At 44.3% G+C, this 23,809-nt stretch overlaps 1 protein-coding gene across 2 annotated transcripts in view; it reads right to left on the minus strand.

Annotated features, from left to right (window-relative positions):
* Positions 1 to 23,695, minus strand: part of LOC148421694 (voltage-dependent T-type calcium channel subunit alpha-1H-like) — a 56,004-nt gene extending 32,309 nt beyond the window's left edge. Inside the window, exons 1-8 of one of the 2 annotated variants that reach the window (XM_088419106.1) lie at positions 23,492 to 23,695; positions 13,835 to 14,046; positions 5,760 to 5,853; positions 4,964 to 5,097; positions 4,563 to 4,660; positions 3,621 to 3,780; positions 1,547 to 1,862; positions 474 to 566 (exon numbers count right to left, since the gene is read on the minus strand). In XM_088419106.1, the coding sequence (XP_088275232.1) occupies positions 474 to 566; positions 1,547 to 1,862; positions 3,621 to 3,780; positions 4,563 to 4,660; positions 4,964 to 5,097; positions 5,760 to 5,853; positions 13,835 to 14,046; positions 23,492 to 23,611 (1,227 nt within the window). In that variant the 5' untranslated portion in view covers positions 23,612 to 23,695. Of the gene's footprint in view, positions 1 to 473; positions 567 to 1,546; positions 1,863 to 3,620; positions 3,781 to 4,562; positions 4,661 to 4,963; positions 5,098 to 5,759; positions 5,854 to 13,834; positions 14,047 to 16,991; positions 17,280 to 23,491 lie in introns of those variants that run through there. The other variant, XM_088419107.1, reaches the window with a different exon arrangement.
* Between the last annotated feature and the right edge of the window lie 114 nt (positions 23,696 to 23,809).

Here is a 23,809-nt window from a genome sequence, read left to right on the forward strand (position 1 = left end):
TGCCAAATAAGTGAAGTATCTCTTTAAATGCCACAAATAAGTAGTTAGTACCTATTGTGAACAAAAAGTTGAGAAATATCTAGTTGTTGTTTCCATTGGATTGCTTCGAATAAGACCAATCAGGTTGGTTCCGGGGCTACTGATTTTGTTGTTTTCTTAAAGGCCCTTCAACAAAATGCCATATATCCTTGCAAACCCTCAGGACGGAAAGCGAATCCCCTCGTCGCCTGGCACGGGTCCGCTCACAACAGCGCGGGGCTTCGCGTAGCGCATCAAAGCACGTGCCGCATAACTAAGCCTCCTTTGTCTCATTTGACATCCAGCGGCGGCAATAAGCTTACGCCGCATAACGCCGCATAACGCCGCATAACGCCGCATAACGCCGCATAACGCCGCATAACGCCGACCCCGCGACGCCTTTAGCTTGTCACATACTTCACGTCTCAAGCAGCAGTGTGAGTGTGTGTTCTTACTATAATGAGGAAGATGAAGTAGATGAAGTTGTAGAAAGAATGGGCATCCATGACGTAATACATGATGTCCACCCAACCTTCCAGAGTAATGACCTGGCAGAGTACGCACACATACGCGCGCGCGTCAACCTGGGTCGTATTCCGGTCCCTTGTAGGATTACAAGGACTCTTTTCAAACATGTTTGATGCTTAAGAATGGAACGTTACCAAAGAAATTGACCTTGAAATAGGACTATTGCATTGCCATAACAACAGTTCAAGATGAAGAGTTGTTTTTTTGTTTTGTTTTTTTAACCGGAACGCGTCTCAGGATTAGTCGCAATGAGCAAACCAAGTTTTGGAAATCTTCATATATAGAGAGGGCACATTGAGGGAAAGGCAAACATTTTTTGGGTGGTTTTCAGCTGAAGGCAATTAAAAAAAAAAAAAAAATCAATCTCCGATTAGGGACGCTAAGAAAAAGTGAATCGATTCCACTCCGGTCTCCAGTGTTGGCGGTAATTGCATACAAAAACTGTATGCGCTGCGTGCGGTGCATTCAAGTCAATGTCAAGTTTTGGATATTTCCATATGTAGGGGGCATTGATGCAAATGAATTGAAAGAGAAAATAAGTCACACAGTTTAGAGATTTTTAGAGAATTTAGAGAATTTAGAGAATTTTTACCAAATTTTTCGGCCAAAATGGTCGAAAAAAAAAAAAAGCTTTCGCCTGAAAGACAATTTCAAAAATATCAATTCTGATAAGGGATGCTGAGAAAAAGCGAATCAAATAATCAAATCGTCCGGTGTCCAGTGCATGCGGTGCATTCAAGTTAAGTTTTAGATTCGGATTTTCACAAATAGGGATATACGCACATTAAGGTAAATAAGTCCAACTTTTTAAACTCCCCACGTTAAATGAAATCACGATAGGTACGCTTCAGCGTAACGTTGCATCCAAGTATGTATTACGTATCCGACAATTGTATGAAAGAATAACTTTAATCGCACGGGAGCACCGGTGCCATCTACTGCAATGAATGTGCAATTACACTTGCATCTAAAAAAGTTCGTTTCCATTATGAAGACTGACCTGAAAAATGGCAATCCAGGCATATCCGATGTTATCAAAGTTGATGGCTCCCTTGTGCGGGTTCAACTCGCCGGCGCGGCACTCGTTGTAGTACTGGTACCAGTTGACGCACGAGGCCCCGCCCCCTCCTGCGCCCGCCGCCTTTTCCGAACGGGCGTCCTCGGCCGGCAGGAAACAGGACGCGCCGGCCACGCGGCGTCGAGGCACGTCGGCGCAACGCAGCATGCCGTTGTCGCGCTCCGCCGAGCAGATGAAGGGGTGGTCCTCCGTGCCGCCCGGACGGTAGTAAACGCTCAGGAAGGAGATGTTGTACCTCCTGGAAAAGCAGAAAGAAAAACAACTTTTTTCGGCGCAATTGAATAACAAACGTGCAAAATCTAGCAAACCAGCTACTGTCTATACTGCACTTACATTGTTTTATTGGGATTGACTGAGCTCATTTTCATTCTTGGAAAAGTACTTTTTTTTTTCTTATGCATCGGACGTACAATATCGTGAATGTATTTGTAAATTCAGTTAAATGTACTTGCAGAGAAGCATCAAATTGCATTGAAGCTAAAGGCTAAAAACAAACATTTTTCCCCTATAATTTTACCGTGTACTGACGTGCACATGTGCACAAGCGCATCATGTGAAAAAAGCCAAATATACATAACAATAAACCTATAAACACCACAACAAGTAATTAATTTTCTCCCCATTGGAACACATGGAACGCGAAATTTAGATGACAAGTTTACAAATATGTTGATTTTGCGCTTAGGTTTGAACGTTTGCGCCACTCCAAAATGTTTATCCCTAAGTGGCAGCTCCACGCTTACAATTTTTTGAATCATTTTCAAGCTGATGTATTTAAAATACTGGAAAGGTTACTCATTTGCTATTGAGCTGCATTTCTCCCAAAAATGATGTCTTTATTTTTCCCCAAACTCCTCTATTGGCCCCTCTTGGGCTTATGCAAGTACATTTTAACAAAGGAGTCGCCGAATGTCTTTTTTTTTTCTCAAAAAGAAGATTCATGAAATTGCGTGTTCTCGCCGTACTATTCCGAGATGGATGTTCGCAGTCAGCAGTATTCCCCCATGCGGGCTGGATTAAAAATAGACAATTTAGCTGAAACAACAATGGTAAGCGCACAGCGAGACACATTGCGCATCAACAACACTTGTTAGCGGGATTAATGGCGCGGCTGTGTAACGAGAAGAAAGCCCAACGTCGAATAAAGGGACGCTCGCCCCGTCATAGGCTTGATGCTCTTTGTGTTTCTGGACAAAAAGGAAAGGAGTACGCGGACAAAAAAATAGCACTCCATCGTTCATGATGGCGAGGTGCCGAAAAGTCATTCGGCCGCGCTGAGAATAAGATCGGTCGTCAATAAAGAGAATTGTAGACCGACGAGGCCGCTGAACGACGGGAGCTCTCGCCATCTTTGTGCGCTTGATGGTCCAGTGCTGCTTATCTGCAGTTGTTTTTTGGCGAGGCACTAGGGGGCAATCTCACAGTTAAAAAAAGGGGGACAAAAGAAGATTTTGTACACGGACTGCTATTTTAACCACCAACGGAGGGCACTCTCCACTCGGTAACGCATTCAGCTATGTTACTAATGTGTCGGCGCAGTATTCTAATTCTGCTTGTTAGAATACTGCACTAATACGATAGTAACATGCTTTTACTAGCGGAGAGTGCACCCTACTGTAACCAGACATCAGAGGCCACTAAAAAGTGTTCATAAAATAAGTATTGATAACCAAAAAAAAGTAAAAGTTGAAGGCAACTTGAAAATGTGGTATTTTAGTCAGAAACTTGGAAGTCAGCTAGCACAGTTAGCAGTTAGTGGGCCACACAAAGTGATGCGGCGGGCCGGGACACCTGCGGTTTAAAACGATTCGAAAAACATAAAAAGAAGCCAAATCGCAAGATCAATCACTGCCCACCAATACTTCTGATTGGTGATTAGCGCGACGTTTAATCAGGGCGTGCTCTCGGGGGAAACTTTCCAACAGCGCATCGATTACGACAACAATGGCGACGGAAGAACGGAACGGAGCGAAATAACGAGGCGGCGGTAACTCACGTCTTGACGTCTTCCGCCATGAAGCAGCGGTTTCTCAGGAGCCCCGCCCACAGCTGCACGCCCACGATGCCGAAGATGAAAAAGACAAAGAAGCACAGCGCCAATACGTTCCCCAGCATGGGAAGCGTGTCCAGCAGGAGTGTGACTAGGATGCGCATGCCTGTCAACAGACGCGCAAATTGATTTTACCTTCTGATTTGGTGTCAATCTTATTCAAAATAACACTAAGGAATTTTTCAAGGGAGGTGGCAAGAACCCTGTTGCACAAAAAACTACAAACATGGCAGCTACCAAACGGCATTGCGTCAAGAGTTATCAATAAGAAAGACTGGAGAAAAATAACTCGGCTGGCTATCCAAATAGCTACAAATACCATAAGTCCAGTATGCGCGGTTCAATTTTTTGTGGGACGTTTTGGTCCAATTTTACAAATGTGAACTGTGCATACCAGACCAGTGGTTTTCAAATAGAGGTACATGAAGGCACAAAGGTATGTGAGATTTTAACCGGATATCAGTAAATCTTAATAAAATAACACGAAGGAACTTTTCAAGGAGGGTGGCAGGAACCCCGTTGCACAAAAAACTACAAATATGGCAGCTACTACATTGCGACTACAGCTACTAGCATTGCGTGAAGATTAATCAATCGGAGAGACTGGAGACAAATAACACATTCTGGCTCAGCCATGATAAATATTTAGATAGCTAGCTTTCAGCTATATATCTTCTGGATAAATATAAATCCAATAGAAAATGGGAACATTGGGGGGGGGGGGGGGGGTGTCTTATACACGGGTGCGTCTTATATTTGGGGAATTAGGGTCATTTTCTCAAGGTGCTGTGAGTTTTTGAGCTCCGTGAGCCACATTTGTGACATCAGATTTTTAGTTTACTATGACTAAAATCAAAACGACGGTCAAGAAAAAACGGAAGAACTCACTCGGAACCCTGTTGATGGCCCTGAGCGGGCGTAGGACGCGCACGGTTCGAATGGCCGACAAGCTGACGTTGTGTCCGTCCAGCGAGTACTCCAACATCCTGCGGGGAAGACCGAGAGAGCGCCGACCCCTTTATTCCGGTGGGAACGCGCCGGAAAGCGCCGTCCCGTCTTTGGAATCCCGCGACGCCTTGTGAGCGGGAATCGCGGGGGCCTCCCGGGACCGGCCCGTTCCCATTGGCGTTCGGCAAAGCTGTCACGCGCCAGCGCACGCACGCTTGACATTTCGCTGGCATTAAACAAGTGTCTGCGCGCCACACACGCGCGCTCACACACTTTTGGCTGCTATTTAATGTCAGCGGCGCACGCGTGCGCACGCGCGTACACAAGCGTCAAAAACTCACCCCACGATGACAATGAAGAAGTCCAGTCGGTTCCACGTGTCTCCTAGGTAACCGTTGTGACCGATGATCCCCAGAGCCACCATCTTGACCAGCATCTCCCCGGCGAAAAATACAAAAATTCCGTCGTCCAGAGCCTGCGCACACGCGCAAAACGCACGCGGGGGATTCATGCAAATTGATTGGAGGGAAGGGATTTTGGATCAAAGTCTCACGGAAAAGTATCGTTAGTCGGCGAGAGTTTTGACGAGTCGGCCCACCGGTTGAGAATTGCCTGGAATTGATTTTGAGTGATGAATACGTTTAAGAAAAAAATTGCCAGGCTCCAACCAAAATGGCCCAAATGGCAACCTTTCTGTGTCTTTTTAGGGATGCTTCTAGACGTTTTTTTGTGGGTCTACTTGCCTACCAAATTTTAAATACAATTTTCCAAAATTCGGGACGCTTAAAATCTAAACGCTATCATTCTTGTGTTTCAATTACCGTATTTTCCGCACAATTAGGCGGAGCTAAAAAAAGCCTTCAGTTTTCTCAAAAGCTTGAGCACAGCTCCATCTGGTGGATGCGTAACGCAACCCCGGTCGCTACTGTGGCTTTTATTCTATGTGCCTTATGCGCCTTATATGTGTCAACAGTCTTAAAATTGGCTGCTCATTGGAGGTGTGCCTTATAAATCCCACGCGCGCTAGATCGCAGAAAAAATTGTCTTGAGAATTTTGGGGTAAGTCTCCTCATTAGAGACACGCCTAACAAAACTCATGAACCCATTAGCTTGCGCTCGTGTTGACATGTGCGTTACCTGCAACAGGAAGTGTGTGTCATCGCAGGGCTGGAACATTCCCAGAGTCACGCAGTTGAGCAGGATGGCCAAGATGCTGACGCGCTCAAACCAGGTGGCGGAAAGGTCAAGGGTCACAGTTGCAATTATCGATCCCGACAACGAAGGGGAACACTAACGATATTGATCAAAACAATGAGGAAAAACAATGGCATTCATTTACCAAGTCTTTTTTTTTTTGCTGAAGATGGCAAATCTAATTCCTCGGCGGAGGTAACGAGGTCTGACGCGAGAACGTCAACGTTCCGACTGGTGTGTTTGGGCTAAGCGGCGGGCGATCATTTTCAAGGGCTTCCAGCAAATGATGATTCGCATTATTATTCACACTCCTCAAAGCGTTCCGCGACCCGTTCTGACCCGCTTCCCGAGAATCTGCATTCATTAAGCTTCCCTGCTCACTTCATCACTTTTTTGCTCTTTGATTGGTCGCCGATCCATATCCGAGCCGATGAAGCCCCGCCCCCCCCAACAATCTATGAGGACGCCGGGGACAAAGGGTAAGCCGCGTTCATCAAGCGCGGGGCAGCAAAATCAGCCTTTTCACAATCAAAGGTTTTAAAAGTATATTTTACCTAGCGGGTACATCAGAGACTTAATTAGGACGTTAATGGACACGGCTTGTGATGAGATATTTTTACCTTCTAAATATTCATGATCACAAGCATTCAAGTGTTGTCCGCCCTCAAAAGTGCCGTTCGCAAACAACTTCATGTCATAAATAATATTGCTGCTATTGGGCTGAAATGGAATGTTGGATGGATGGATGGGTAAGCTAGCTAGTCGGCTATCTAGCTAGCAAGCTAGATGGATGGATGGATAAGCTAGCTAGTCGGATATCCAGTGAGCATGCTAGCTAGCAAGCTAGATAGATGATGGATGTATAAGGTAGCTAGTCGGATATTCAGTGAGCATGCTAGCTAGCAAGCTAGATAGATGATGGATGGATGTATAAGGTAGCTAGTCGGATATCTAGCTAGCAAGCTAGATGGATGGATGGATGGATAGATAGATAAGATAGCTAGTCGGATAGCGAGTGAGCAAACTAGCTAGCAAGCTAGATAGATGGATGGATGGTATAGGCTAGCTTGTCAGCTATCTAGCGAGCAGGCTAGCTCGCAAGCTTGCTAGCAAGCTAGCTAGCTAGCTATCCAGCTAGCTATCTGGATTGATAGATAGATAATGTCTACTTTTTATGTTTATTAATGTTTTTTTTTTAATCCCCACTGCATTGGAACGGCCTTCAAATAGTGTGGGATTTTTTGCGGACTGCTTGGCCTCTACCCTCCACCAACGACGGCGACCGACATCATACATAAAAAATATAAGTGTTGTGAGTCATGACAGACAAGTCTACCTGCCTGGTTTACAGCCTAGCGACTGGCGACGAGACATTTTGACACTTTTTAATATTCGTGCCTACCAAAGCAGCCGGCATCAAACGCGCACGGGGTGTTTGATGGGGGCGAGCGAGTGAGGGCCATTTGAAGTAAGTCTGTCACATCGCAAGACAAGAGTTCCACTCGGCAGGGTGATAAACAGAAGAGGGAGAGGAAAAAAAACAACAACAAAAAAACACATGAAGGTAACAAATAAAAGAGTCGAAATAATGTGGGACGGGAGACGAGAACGTTGCAAGGACGCCCGCCCAACCGCTCGGATTGTCCCCGCGCACTCGTGTGCACACGCGCGCACATGCGCGCACACACGGTCGCCTTTGTGGACACTTTTCTCTCGAGAGGGCGGAAAAAATTAATGAGAGCACAATCCTTTATCACCCTTGAGACACGGCGAGAGAGGCAGCCAGAAAGACACGGTGAAAAAGAGAGCGAGAGGGACGGCGAGAGAGAGAGGGTAATCCAGTGTCATCCCTGTGCTCGGGTTGCCATGGGAACCTCCCATCTCTCACCGTGGGAACTGACTTGTGAGTTTCACAACACAATCGGCTTCGTCTGGGCCGCGGCGCGGCGGATGCGCGGCAACACACGCAAACACACGCAAACACGCATTCGCGCACGCTGTAGGAAGCGCTGCCTTTCGCAGCCTCGCTCGGAATGTTTCCAGATTAGAATTATTAGGAAACCTTGGTCACCGTTTGGCGCCGCTCGACATTCCTGAAAGCGCACCACTGTCATTTCGACAAACGAACGTGTCTTGAGGGACGTATCGACATACTCTGTCGAAGGAAAAGGTTTTCCTGCCCGTGCTGGAAAAGGAACGGGAAGTTGTTTTGATTTGAAGAAACCGGGTGAATGGGGCCGTGACAGCAATTTCAGCCATCCGTGTGAAATCGCCACATAATGGACGAAAAAGGATCGGGGACCCATGTCGGGAAATGAAAAATACATTTTGCTTTAAATCCAGCAGTTTTGGGTCAATTAAAAGGCTAGCACAAAAACAACAACAACAACAACAAAAAACAACAACGAAAATCTGCTTTGGACACCAGTTTTTCCAACTGAAATCAAATTTGGCAAAAAAATGTCCATCATTACAGGGACACACCAAAAGCTTCAAGCACCCATGCTGAGAAACCAGCAAGAAATTGTCCACTTTATTTTCGGCAAACTCCACGTTAAATACTTGAGAACAAACTTAGCTCCGAACTGCAGTTTTGCCTAATGAAAACATTTGTCTACCATAAGAGGACGCACGACAAACACACAAGGGCCCGTGCAAAGAAATGAAAAATACATTGTGCTTTAATTAATTTTTGATGCGCGATAGCAAAGGAAAAAGCGTACTAAAAAAAAGAAAAAACTCGAGGAGGCTAAAATATTGCACGGGTTGTCAAAACGTGACGTCTTTCAATATGCCACGCTTGCAAATCGGAGGTCGAGTCGAATCCAGCCCACGTCGGGCCCGTTTACTGCCATTCGAAATCGGAAATATTTTGGATCTTGAAAAGCTAATGTTTTATCATGCATTTTTCCCGATTTTTGCATGAATCCTTTCAATGGCAACTTGCAAACGAGGCTCAATAGAAATTTTTGTGTCGGGTGGCGCCAGCGGGCGACTTCTGACATATTCAAGCCTTTCAATGACTTCGATGATCGGTTTAGCCCGAACTCCCGTCGTGCAAAGGTCGTTACAAGTCATAGCACCCTAATTATGACATCATAAATATTCCTATTCCAGATCCAGACGTCAACTTCCTCAACTAGCGATTAGCCTACGCCGCGGCGATATTAAAACTCCCATTCGGCGCTACGGGCGAGGTGCTTACTTACAGTATGCGTGTCATCATAAAAAACGAGTCCACCGAGGTGGCATACGCACACGCGTGGCCCCGCCCAGCTCCGCAAGACAGGCCGGGGTCAAGGTGCGAGTGATGGATGAGGCGGGAAGTCATTTCCTCAGCGGGACCATCACTCAACATCACAAGCGGGAACGTCCTCTCCCTTTTATCCTCCTCCTTGCACTTTCTCCACGCCGTTTTTACGCACCCTCACTCTGGCTGGGCCCAATTATTTTCCTTTCCTCGCCTTTCTGCTTTCTTTTCCTTTCTTTTTTTTTTTTTTTTTTACACCCGTCGCCGTACAATTTCCCCGCCGTCTCCAACGTCTCACATCTCTCTCGGAGCGGCCCGTCGCATCATGGCCGCGGGTTAGAGAGCTGTATCGGAAACCCGAGTGTCGGCCGACAGATAAACTGCGACTTCCCTTAATAATTAACGCCGAGATAGAGAGAGCCGCGGGGCGGGGGGACGGCAAGGTGGAGGAAGCGCTATACGGTAGTATGTGTCTCGCGTTTTGGCTTTTGCGGCAAAGTGGGGACCGCGGCAAACGTGTCCCTTCTGTCTCAGCAAAGTGAATTTGAGGCATCGTCGGAAAGGCCAGGATGTCCTCTCACGAGCACGCTAGGACTCGCCGGGGTAGCTCCGACGAGTCGCAAGAAAAAGACCGAAAAGTAACAAATGAACGAATGAGCATGACATGGAACAAACAGATGGAGTGACGGATGGACAACAAATCAAACGGCGTTTTCACGATTCTCCCAAAGGAAAAACTGCATCTCCACTCCCTGGACGGATCCACGAGCCGAGTAAACAACCCCAAAAGGTCTCGGCCGCGGAGCGGACCCGAAACCTCCCGACGCGCGCCGGGAGACATGTCGTCCTCCCCTGTCCGCCGCACGCCGCCGCGTCCCTCTTCCCGCGGCGGGAAAGGTCAGGCAGACACGAGCAATCAAACCCGCTCGCGTCACTTGCGAGCTTTGCGCCGCGCCTCTCGTGCTCAAGAGCTTTTCATGCGTGGCTGTCATTTACTTAAAAGCGCCCGGGGAAAGTAGGACATCCGCGCACATATGGACCGGAGACAATTGCGTCCCGGACACGTATGGATTTACTTTCATTTTGGATCGCTCCGTTTTGTGGAAGGTCATCCGATATGGCCGCCGTGCCCAAAATGCTCCTTTTTCGGGGCAAATTTGTGATTGTTTTGAAGCAACATTGCTTTGAAATGTTGAAATTGTGTGTCGCTAATTGGAAAAAAAATGGCTACTCCAAAAGAAACCAGAAGACTTCCAGTCTTTTTTGAAGCATTGTTTTTTTTTGGGGGGGGGGTCCATTTTTGATGACAAACCTACTCAATTTCGCCTAAGAAAATTTATGCTTACTACGCTGAAAAGGAACTGCGTTGTTGTTAAAATGTACGTTAAAATTTCGATCCCTCCATCACAGTCTTTCCCCTTTAGGCCCCGCCCCTGTCAAGTGGTCGCCGCGGCAACATGCCACAGCCAATCACCTTAATTGGAAGGGGAAGGGGGGACCGAGCTGACGGCTTCAGCCCGGTTTAAGTGGGACCGCGCGGACGGCGCCTCCACGAAGACCACCGGCGGCCATTGCGCTCAAGCCAATTAAGTCGGACGGAGGGAAAGGTAAATCAGAGGCCGGGAGGACGAGGAAAAAAGACGTGACGGAAACCGGCGTCCGCATCCTCAAACGAAAGGAAACACCCCGAACGTTTCGTTGTTTCGTGCGCTGATGAATAAATTAGCGCGTCTGAATGTGTGCGCGCGTGTGCGTTTCTGTGCGCATTAAAGAAACAGTACAGAAAAGCGGCGCTTCAGGAAGAAGATGGATAATAGTTGAAGCATCGTGCACCTGAATGGTGTCAAAGTAGGGTTTGAAGCGGAGATTAGGGTTCCCGACGCGGTTTTCATTTCGGGTTTCGAGACAAATTTACGGTATGGCGTTAAGGTTTAAAACAAAGTTTGTGGTATCAAAGTAGGGCGTCGAGACATTGTGGTTTGAAGCAAATTCCTTGTTTTGAAGTAGGGTTGAATTCGGGTTTCAATCTGAGTTTTGAATTTGGGTTTCTAGGCAAATTTAGGGTTTCAGACTATGGTCTGAAGCATAATTACTGTTAAGGGTTTGAATGAGTGTTTTAAGACAATGTTATGGTTTCAAATGTTTTGGGTGTTAAGGCAAGGTTTCAAGCCTATGTTCCAGTAAAGTCTCAAACGTGGGCTAAAGGTTTTAAATGAAGGTTTCCGGTGTTCAAATTTTGGCCCTTGTGATTTGAAACCATACGATTCGAAACTTTCAAAGTAGGGTTTTAAACCCGGATTGGGATTTCAAATGAGGGTTTCTGGCCAAATTTAGGGTGTCAAAGCAGAGTCTGAAGCATCCTTTGTGATGTTGCGGGAGCGTTTGAAAGTGTGTCTGAAGCATATTAGCGGTTTCCAATTGGGGTTTTGGGCCAAAGCTCGGGTTTCAAATGAAGTTTTGAAGCGTTTTAGCTTGTAAAATAGGATCGCAGTCTCGGGGATCTGAAGCAAAAGTTGACGTTTACGAAGAAGATCTCCCGGCCTGGGTACGGTATCAAATGAAAACCGGGGTTTCAAATGAGCCTCGAGGGATTAGGGTTTTTATGTCCGCCGGTGCGTATACACGCACGTGTGCGCGGCAGCTGAGCTGGGCACAAAATGCGAGCGTAAGTCAGGCCGTCACACCAGAGTTGCTAGGCAACCAGGTGATTCCTCCAAAGAGAGGAGATTCCCTGCCAGCTCGCGGGTGCGCGTGCATGTGTGCGGCGCATAAAAGGGAATTACTCACGCTATAATGAAAAGTACCTGGACCTGCTGGGATTCAGGCTTCAAAGTCCAAGTAGGGCTTCAAGTAAGAAGAAGCTTTCAATTTAGCGTTCGAAAGTTGCGAGTGAGGGTTATGGTTTGGAGGTAAGGTTTCAAAACCAGGTCTATATCGATGTCAGTTCAAAAAGGAGATTCCGGTTTCAAAGTAGGGTTTGGAGACACCATTAAGGTTTCAAATGGAGGCTAGATTCCAATTAAGGTTTGGGTTAAGTTTATATTTTTAAGGGTTAGGGGTACAAATTAGGGTTTCGCATCAATGTCAGGGATTCAAAGTAGGGATTCAAGGCTGGGGTAAGGCTTTTAAAGTTGGTATGGAGCCACCGTTAGGGTTTAAGTTTTGTTTCCTTCTGTTTTGTTTTTTTAACGGGTTAGAGTTACAACTGAGGATTTCATGTCAATGCCAGGGTGGCAAAGTAGGGTTTTAAGAAGGGGGTAAATTTGCAAAGGAGGGTTTAGGACCACTGTTGGAGTTTGAAATGATACGTCTACACGGGGTTTGCTGCTAATGGTAATGTTTCAAAAAAGGATTAGGCTTTAAAACCAACGACACGGTTTCAAGGTGGCGCTTCGAATCCTGGGGTAGGGTTTTAAATTCAAATTTGAAGTCAAGGGTAGACTTTCTGAACCGCACAGGCAAGACATCACTGATAATCATAAAACATTTCAAGTTTTTCATTTGAAAGCTTTTTTTTCGATGTCGTGATGCAAAAATCATGCGTTTGCAAAAGTGTGCACACCCCCTCATTGCTGTTCTGTGGCTATCTATGTTCAAAAGCAACCAATCGCCTTCAATCCCGTGTTAAGTGACAAATAAAATTCAGCTGTTCTAGTAGGCTTTTCCTGGCGCATTTTTGCTTTCTGCAGAAGCCGGGAGAGGAGTAATCAAATAGTAATAGCACGGTAATAAGCACATTACCTGTACCTTATTACCTGTTGTGTACCTTACATTGAAAAGATGTCTCTGTATGACCTCTTTTCATTCTGTGAAGCCCTTTGAGACTTCGGTGATTTAGGGCTATATAAATAAAATTTGATTGATTGATTGATTGATTAATAACACCTATGCAACTCTGCCAAAGTCACTACTTTCTCCCTTACCGCACTTTTTGTCTTTCATTTATTTAAATCAACTCAACGACGTCATTCATATTTCATGCAGGAGCGCGCGCACGCACACACAAATGAAGTATGGTTTCGTGACCCCCAAAAAATGTCCAACGCCACAGTGACAGGCATGCGTAACCCTGGAGATTCATTAGGGCCGGTTGCCATGGAAACATCCAATCAGGGAGCGCAAGCCATCTTTTTTTCCCCGAGGCTAACGCATCTGAGGAAATACCTGAACACACACACACATTCCGTACGCCTGGCGTGTTTACAGGCGGACTAAACACGGAGGTGCCCGGCTTAACGTGAACACGCCGCGTGTTTACGTGGCGCGCATCACACATTAAGATGGGCGGCGACCACCGCCGTGTTCCGAGCGCTAGTTTTCATTTTCAGTCATTCCAATCAAAGTGCCGAAGAAATGCCTTTAAATTGTAGCGCTACGTCATTTTTGACCGGCCAACTCACGCAAAGTACGTTTGGACACATTTTCCGACACGCTCGTGGAATAAACGCTAAAACATAACCTTGCGGGCTATGCGCGTTCTTGTAGGCCTTTAGCCTACAAGTACATATTTGCAGGGACATTGGGACACGCCCGCCAAAATAGTTTGAACGCGAGCTAAGGCTAAAAGCTAAAAACACAGCGGGCTATTGACTCGCCCTTGCATATAGCCCATTGCATCGTGGGAAAAAGTCATGAACGGACATCATAATAAAGTCGCTCAAACTACTCGTGCGCTTTCTTGACTTAATGTTGGAACATATTTGTATTATGGGGGCCAGGTTTTGAGCATAGGGCCTCCGAGGGCGTTTGAGCACATTTGAAAGGATATGGGTGACATACGGCTCGTAGGCACCAGGACCTGGGCGGGCTGGTTTGGCTCAGCGCCAAGAGAACCACGGGGGCCAGCGACGGGTACGGCAGCTCCTCCTCTTCCTCTTTGGCCTCCTCCTCGTCGTCGCTCCTCCGTCGGCCCTCCAGCGACACGCGCACCCCCCCGTCCCGCGGCTCCGCCTCCGGGGGCTCCGTCATGACCGGGGCCGCCTGGAAAAAGGGCGGACCTGTTCGTTTGCGCTGATTTAGCAAAAAAATCTGAAATTCCACATTAACTTCAAATACGTCGCTCTTCGCGCGCGACGGTTATACTTGCCATATTCTCAGTTATGATCGATTACCACAAACGCAATGCGAGATGAAAGCTTCATATGAGTTAAGATAAGAGATAAGAGAGTTAAGATAGAGTGCGTTTTCCATCGTGATAAATGTATGTATGTTTATGATTTGCAACATGTCCATATTTATTATGATAAATTTGTTCAATTGCGATAAATTCATGTTAAAATAACATTACTGAAATGATCGTTTACGTCAGTGGTGATGCACCCCCTGTAAAATGCATTATCCTGCATCCTTATACCAAATATCTTAAACTACTAAGAAGGCGCACCCTCAATTAATGACATTTTTGAAAACTTTTTCCATATATAAGGCTCACCGGATTATAAGGCGCACCCTCAATGAATGACAAATTTGAAAAGGTTTTCAATCACAATATAGTAATACTCAAAGTAATAACAATAATAACTCTAAACTCTCAAAAGCATAATAAGTCAATGTCAATAAGAGCAACCTCGCTCAAGTGTAAACACACCAAAGAAACAGGTAAAGCTTACTTTATCACTTCCTTCCCCATCTACCAATCTCAATATCGATCCATATATAAGGCGCACCTGATTATAAGGCGCATCATCAGCTTTTAAAAAAAAAAAAATCAAGGCTTTTAGGTGCGCCTTATAGTGCGCAAAATACAGTGCAAGTCAACTAACTGTGACTTACAATACACAGAAGTTTTAGCTTCAGCTTTTTGTTCATACAATAAAAAAAAGTACGCTAAATATGAATCCACGTTAACCCGACGTGACCTCTTGAGCCTAAGCGTAATACACGCAGTATAAAAAGAGTAATACTAAGCGTATGGCCAATTATTATCAAGTTAACTTGTCGCCGAGGAGAGCTGGCACTTGCTTTAAAAAAAGACTCTGAGCGACATAATGAGATGCGCTCACTATACACACACACACACACTCACGCGGCGTGCGTGTGGTGTGTGTGATGGTATGACGCGGCGGGCATGGAGCCTGGAAGCCAGCGAGGATTCCAGAGCTGCTTCACTTTGAGGCTTTTTCCCTTTTTTTTCTTTTTTTTTTTTGGGTGGGATGCGATGCAAGCTGTTGGGTGGACATCAGTCAGCCATTCCACACACACAAAGCAGAATGCAATGTTGGTGCGCCGAAGCGAGGAATGTTTTCAAAGGACTTGAAAAACGGCGCTGACAATGGCGCCGTGCGGCGTACAAGTACACGTTAGCTTCAGCAACAACAACATCCGCACGCCATCCGCCGTATTCTCGCACTCGACTCAACTTGTGACAAAAATTACAACGGAATTTTGTCAAATGACTTCAAACCTTCTCGCGCGTCTCCAACAAAGCGGGTTAATTCCCCAAAGCGGACGTTTGCTTTCGACGTAGGAAACGCGTAACGATCGATAATTAAGCCGTGCTCGTTTATCGTGAGGATTATCCGGGTTCTGCGTACACCAAAAATTCAACATAAATTATGACGAATTTGCGTGCAAAAAAATCCAAGTTAACTCATTCAAACCCAAAAACGTATATTTACGTCTCACCGAGAATCCCGTGTACAGTACTTAAGATTTTTTTTACATTTAAAATGGTCAAATCAAGCACTTTGTCATCCGACCACCAGGGGGCAATGTTTCCCAAATGTTCGCATGACGAAAAGCTCCGCTTTTCTCACCCTAGTACATTTTTTGCCTGTGTGAAAAGGCATTGAGTTTCTCACCTGATTCCTAACATATGCAGTGCTAGCTCTGAATTGAACCCCATTTTGAAAAATCCAATTGGCAAAGTATTGGCATAAATCTGGTTTGAAATGACCGAAAATGACATTTTGACTGCTAATTGATTAATATTTGCTTCAAAGTAAATAATGTGCTTGGTTCTAAGTGGGCTTATTCTTGTCATTGGTTTCAACTCAGCAATTGAGTTTGCTGTGTTGCCCTGAGTGCCAAGTTTTTGAAAATTTGCCAATTTACAATTCACCCTCTCGCTCAGCTACATATTGTGATAAATATATCGAAATGTACTAATTTGCCATCAATCTTCTGCTAAATTCATGTTCATGTATGAGAAAAATATAATCATTGGGTCATAATAAAGCTGTTTTCATTCTCAAATTCATATTAGTTTATGATTCAGATTTCTAAATCCGTTTTAACTTGCGCCAATCGTACGACAAAACTTGCCAATTTAAGATTTACCAATGCTCACATACACATTACGATAAATGCGTCCAAATACTGAAATATGCTAATTCACCAAATTCATGTTAATGCATGATGATGATGATATTGGGTTCACAATATAGCCGTGTTATTTTCCTGCCAAAGCCTCTTTTGTTGTCAAATAAAACCGGGTCAAATTGCAGCGAATCCACGTTCACTTACAACGTGTGTTTGTTTGCTGGCAATAAATCAATTTCAATCAATGTCAAACTCGCATTAATTTATGATGAATCCATCAAAAATTCCATCAGAAGGCGTCACAACTCCACTACTTCAAAACCAACAAACAAACAAACAATATCCTGCGCATATGTGATTTTTTTTTTTTTTTTGCCGTGATATCAGCAGCACTGTAAACAGCCTTCAAAGTAGATTATTACATAGAGAGGATGAATGCGATGCTTAATGCCATATTCTACTTACAATTAATCCACTGCAGTCAGACAACACAATGAATGTGCTCAGGAATCAGCACAAACATATTTATGACTGTTTGTTTGTTTGTTTTTAAACATAGACGTGTGACACAAAAAGTGACATCCCGGCGCATGAATATGAAGAAAATGCTAAACAAGCGTAGGAAAAGTCTCCGATTCGGGCGAAAAGTTCTCGGCGGGGCTTACCGGGGAGCAGCGTCCGTCCATCGGTCACTGCGGGTCGGCCGCGCGCCCGGAGCTCCTCCGGGAGCCTCGGAGCTCCATGAAGCCCCCCGTTTCAGCCCAAAACATGTACAAATATTTACTCCTAAAAAAATGGATGTAAGTCCGCAATGGGGCAAGGGAAGTTGAAATAATAAAGAAAACGATGGGGGGCGGTGGTGGTGAGGGGCGGGGGTAAGAAAGTTCGAGAGGACCGGGCGACCCCCGCCTGCTTGCGCGTCCCCTCAGCCGCCGGACGCGTTGTGGTGTCAGGTAGGAGAGTTCGCAAGCACCGGGGGGAGACAACCGGAGAGAGAGAAAAGAGAGGGAGTCCAAATCAAGTCAGCGAGGGGCCAGGTGGAACCGGAAACACTGTGAGCTTCACAATAAGAGCGAACTATGTTTACTTCCGCTAAGGATGTCAAACCGTGTTTATTGAACTAACGCTTAAAAAGAAAATTCCGAATAAAACGTCTATGTTAATTAAAGAGGAGGACCTATTAACTTTGAAATAATTAAGGGTGTGCCCTCGTTTATCGTGGGGTTAAAAATCAGTGAAATAGTGTGTTGTTTTTATTTGTGACATGTTTTTGTTTACAATATATATTTATGTTATTCTGAGTATTTTTTTAACATAAATGCTTCTTCTATTTATCTTTTTTTTTCCCTCATTTTTAAGTTACTGTATGTAGGACGTACCCTTACTTTTGGCCTTCATTTTGGGGGAACAAAAGTGCGTCTTATATTTGGGGAATCCCGAAAATAAATAGATTCTGCCTCTTTATGAAACGTCGGAACGCAATTGAATGCAGTTCACGTGTCTTTGGTGAGCCGTCAATACTTCGCTAGTGGCAAAGTAATATACACATACATCATTTCTTTTTTTAAATGCTGCAAGCGGCACCCATCATGTGACAATGGATGCTAACAAATAATAATGAAACAAGGTTAAATTATATGATACAATTCCTTGCAATACCATAAACATGTTACGCTATCATTTTGAGCATTTAGCTTAGCATCCAAGATGACAAATCCTGGCCGGACATCTGCCCCGCACAGATGTGCGAGGGGTCAAAGTTGGCCATGACGCCTGTCAATCCGCATCGACCCCGCTGTGCCTTTGACGGACGGCTGCAAAAACCATGCACAATTAGTACATTTGAACACAACACGAGTCCATCCGAGGTAGCGGCTCTTGTGAGCTCATCGGTTTTCGTTCGAGGTCGCAATTGTTCTCAAGATGTTCTCAAACAGGCATTAGTGCTCTGAAACACTCATTTGTTTTTCAGGTTTGCGATTCCATTTTGATGAATTTCCTTACGTTGCAAAAAAAAAAAAAAAGATGTTTCAGAAACACTTAAGAACAACAACCGATAAATCTTTTTAGTTTACAAAAATACTTCTTGCAAAATTACAACAATGTACCTTCGTTATATTTACGAAGAAATGGGACTGGACTGGCCTGAGAATAGTGAAAATACACCAACCGAATAAAAAAAAACGCACCAACACACACACGATTGGATCATCCCATCGTTAACATAAGACGATGCTGATAAATGTTACCAAACGTGAAATTTACCGTAAATTAATTAATGATGATAAGTGGTGCCAAATTGCTCAAACGTTCAAAAATAAGATTGTTTGATTTCAAAGAAAATGAAGAAAATAACGCAAATTAAGTCATTTTGACGTGAATTGTAGGGCAGAGTTTTCGGCTAGCCGTTAACGAGAGCGTTAGCATCTCGTGACATAGGCGAGACTTGAGGTGCATTCAAATACATTCGGATATTCCAAAGTCAGCCAGAGTTTGTGTTGCTAGAGGGCGTGTTGGCATCTAGCGATGTGCGCGACATATGAGGTGCATTCAAACGCATTTGGACATTTCAAACTCGGGAAGAATAAATGAAATTATTATTACTTCTTGTGGATTATAGATTTATGTAACGGTTAACATAATGACCTGCCGTTACCTAATTTATCTGGCAACGGTTGAACGGAATGAGAACCGGGACTTATTTTTTCGACCTTATATTACCTTTCGTTAAATCTCTGTTAAATTACAATAAATCCAAGTTAATTTTGCTTTTTTGGGGGGGACATACAAGTGCTAATTCAAGACGAATCCATGTTGATTTACACTAAATCTGCTTGCCAAATACCTGCAAAAACAAACCACCATGATGTGGTTTCCGTAGCCGGCACGGTATTTGTACTGCAGAGCTGTTCCTAATGTTTTGCTTTCACTTTTAATTAAGTGGACCGCAGTGAGTGTATTTTTTCCTGGAGGCTCCATGAGAGTCCCTTTGGGGGCCAGCGGCGGTCCCTGGATCCCACTTAGGGAAGCAAACAGCTCAACTATTCCACTATCGCTGCTCCCTCGCGAAAATAAACTCTATTCTACACACTTGGACGTCGAAACTTCTTTACACAACATTTGTTACTTATGCTTTATGTTACTTCCATCATTTGTTGCTTAGCTATTTTTGTTCATGTTGACTTTGGTTTATTAGCGCCTTAAACATAAGTTCGTTTTTTGTTATTTTATTAGCCATCAGGTTTTATGTCGGTAATATGTTGATCGACTCCTTAGTTAGCTAGTTATGCTAACATAGTTAGTTGTATCAGTCAGTTTTGCCATCTTCAATCGCAGTTGGTTAGCTACTAAGTTAGCTCATATGTTTGTTAATCGGTTCATTTAATTAGGTAGTTCATCGCGCATTTAGTTTGGTTAGGGTGATAGTCACGCTTGGTTAGCTAGTTAGCTCGTAAATTGGTCCGTTAGTTCAATTTTTGAACTAGTGCATTAGCACATTACTTATAGTTTGATTTGTCGCTTTATTAGCCATCTGGTATTATCTGTCAGTAACATGTTAATACACTCCTTAGATAGCTAGTTATGCTAATATGACGTGTTTCTGTATGTTTGAACCGCAGCTGTAAGCTAGCTAGCGTGCATATCGGTTCGTTAGTTTGAGTTGTGTTGTAGTTCATTTAGCAGTCAGCAATTTAATTTGTTGCGTACAATTCTATTGCTGTTTTTTTTTTCGTTAGTTGGTTAACTTCCTGTCACTCAATCATTTAGCTTGTTACCTCAGTTGCTAGCTACTGCAGTTCATCATCCTTATACGTTTCTTATGTTATTTCCACTTGTTATCGTGCATTCTGTGAAGCGTGTGCCGCATTTCGTAGCACAACACCAGAGAGAAAGAAGACTTTTTTTTTTTTCGGTGCAAAGTCTACTTCTGAAAGTTGGGCCGTGGCGTCAACGTTATCATGTCGTCATGTTACGTTAGCCTTGTGTTCTCAGACAACCTCACGAGGAAGCGGAAGACAAGAAGAAAAGACGCCGAGGGCCATCGCCGGACTCCCTAATGAGACGGCGAGCGACGCCAGACCGCGGTGACGGAGAACAACCCCACAAAGAAGTTTTTTTATTGTGAATAATTGCATGCATCACTCCCGCTCGGAATTTGGAGTGCGTTGTTGACAGCCGCGAAGAGGATTAGCATGTCGTTAGCGTTCGCTACGCCTCGGCTAAACGCTATCAGGTGACAATTTGTCGCTACGGCTGAAGGAAATGTCCGCCGGCTGCCGGCTGAGATATTTATAGCTAGCTAGCGCTTATTGTCTAATCAGACAGGCGGGCGGGCCGAAACCTTGCGTTTTTTTGGGAGGGTTCAATTGTGAGCGTGTATGGAAGAAAATGTGGCAAAATGTGATACTTGCATATATTCACACATACGATGTAAAATTTCAATCAATACATTTTAATTAAGAAGCGAATAACTTATGACATAGTAGATAATCAGTGATGATTTGGAGTTTGGTTTGGGGTTACTGTTTTTACCCTTTCTTTTATTAGTTTCAGTTATGTTTATCTTCTATACAGTAGTTGGTAAATGGTTACAATAGATCCTCACAATCATGATTTTTGGGGGATCCCAGTGGTAATGGATCACGGATAGTTTCTTGGTTGTTACAAATGTGCTAGTTAGTTAGTTAACTAAGTACCATGTTTGTATCCATCATGTTGAATAATACTAACTAGCTAGCTAGCATTGGTTACTTAGCTAACTAATGTTAGGTAGGTAGGTTAGGTTAGGTTAGGTTGGTTCACCAGTAGGCAGGTCAGTTAGTTGGTAAGCTAGATAACTAGTTAGCCTTGGTTCACCATTTTACTTACAAGTGTCAATTATGTTTTTTTTATAATTAATAAATGATTACAATAGATCCTCTGATTTATAATTTTTTTGGGGGGGGGTCATATGCATGGTAGATCACTGATGCTTTTTTGCTGTTTCAAATCTGTTAGTTAGTTAGTTAGTTAGTTAGTTAGTTAGTTAGTTAGTTAGTTAGTTAGTTAGTTAGTTCATATGTTTAGGTTGGCAGGTAGGTAGCTCGGTGGTTAGGGTCGTTTGTTATCTAAATAGTTAGCCTTGGTTAACATGTCTGTTATATCCCTTCAGTTATGTTTTTGTTAAACAGTAAAGTTTATAAATGGGTACAATAGATCATCAGCATCATGATTTTGGGAGGATATGATTTGTTGTGGATCACAGTGTCTTGGTTGTTACAAATGTGTTAGTTAGTTAGTTAGTTAGTTAGTTAGTTAGTTAGTTAGTTAGTCAGTCTATACTATAACTACACTAACTAGCTAGTTAGCATTCATTTTATTAGCGTTTGTGAGTCCATTTATTAATTTCAGTCATGTTTTTGATGTGGCAGTTAGTTGGCTGTCTCGGTTAAATTTTCGTTGGGTTTACATTTGACGGTGTCGTTTGCATCCAGCGCTGCGCAGTGGCCCATTGTCGAACGACGTGGGAGACCAGTGCAAAAGATGCCACCTTTTCATTCATTTTTTTCCCCATGCCCCGGCCCGGTGCTCCTGATTTGTTTAGCGACAACACCCAAATAGGGGGCGCAAACACAACTACAGTACTACTCTATTTTGCAAGGGAGTCTCTGCCTTGGAGGAAGGGTATCCACGTTATGTAATCATCACGCTTCCGAGAATCTTCCCGATGACGATGTCATCCCTCCCTCTACCGTTTCTTGTGTGTGTGCGAGTGTGTGCGTGTTCCGTAAACTCATGCGAGTCTCTTTCATTCTGCTTACATGGACTCATTTCATGCATTTTTCACTGCGTGGCTGTCACCGCCCCGTGTTCACTTGCCGTTTTACATACACGCACACAATAACACACTCCCCGTGTTACCGGGCGAGTATCTAGGCCAAACATTATTATCGCCCCCCCCCCCCCACTCCTTTTTCCCTCGTCTCCCCCATGGGTGCGTTTCCATGGCGACCCTCGCATCACCGGGAAGTGCCCGATTCCGCGTCGCCGTCGCGGATACGCACCGACACGGTCACTGCGGGAATTCGGCGGTCAATCAATACGCGCTGATCAGTTGGCGCAATTGCCATGGCGACCACCCAGGGCCACATCCGACTTTACTTGACCTGGTTTCCGCGAAGCCGCACCGAATGGACCGCACACACACACGCACACACACACAAACAAACTGAGGGGTGTCGGTGTCAACGTAAAGTTTCCGCTTTGGCAGGAGGGGAACATCATACTGTAATTAGTTTGTGTCCGCTATCCCCAGAATTGCACTTCATTTATATTTTTTATTCATAGATCCATTTTCACACAACATTTTCCAAATGGCTTCTGTTCTTTGTGACGTTGTTACTGCTCGTTTTCATGATATTTGATCAATTATGGTAAAAGGTACCCGCTGAATTTCTTTTTCAGCTCCTTTTCCATTTTCCATCTTGATGGGGTTTGGGTCTGAATTATTTTGCAAATAATTACGGGGACATTGCATAACTTTTGAGATGGTTTTGTGGCCTGCAACCACTGAATTCTTTTTAAGAAACACCAGAGTTTATGAATGACTCACCTCCAATCAAAATGGCCGACTACCCGCGCTTCATTTTCAGCTGTGGCTTAAGCCTTTTTTGTGTGCAGCGTTGGGCAAGTGACTTCAAAACTGTAATGCATTATTTCTGACTTATTACTGTGGTTTCAAAGTAATTAGTTACACTTCGATATTACTGCATTGACTATGGCATGACTTTTATATTAATCTCATCACAATAATTAGAAATACTGATTTGCCATTGCAAATGTAGCTCATTGCGCTCATGACACATCCAGTGAAAACCGGTACAAATCGTTACATCTGTATTGCATGGGAAACATTTCGAGACAAGATCCTCAAATCTTTTTTTGTTTTTGAATCCCTTTATAACTTTGCATCGTTTCTGCTGGGGGCAAAAACAGCGCGTTTCACAATTTCAACGTTAATATTCAAAATCGAGATCAGGTTATCCTGGATGCTTCAAAAATAGATGTTTTCGCTGGGGCTAACGTTAGCAGATAGCCTACATCATCATCTTGGTTGACATTGACCAGAACTATTTAGAGACTGTAATTCATAGCAACTGATCAATGAAAATTAGCATTAGCTTACCTTGTCATTATTTGCCGGTCGCGACAGGGATCTTGCCGACGCTTTCCACTGATTCCGCCGTGGAAATCGGCAGCGTATCTCCGTGGCGCATCTTCTAACCTCCTGATGTCCGAGTGTCATCCCTCAGCCAGAGAGCGCAGTCCTCTGCGTGTTTTCTTTTCGCTGACTTCACGTTACTATGGCCCCGCTCTAAATGGTTTGCCCAATTTCTGGTCCTATTTCGTGGACGGCTTTTTAAGTGCACCCAAGCATTACATTGTTCTTGTCTATATCTCCGATAAACTGAACGTAACGGTCGTAGTAGATAGTAGATCACCA

Source organism: Hippichthys cyanospilos, chromosome 7 (genome assembly GCF_059441005.1).
Source record: "Hippichthys cyanospilos isolate Australia breed blue-spotted pipefish chromosome 7, RoL_Hcya_1.0, whole genome shotgun sequence".
Lineage (NCBI taxonomy): Eukaryota > Metazoa > Chordata > Actinopteri > Syngnathiformes > Syngnathidae > Hippichthys > Hippichthys cyanospilos.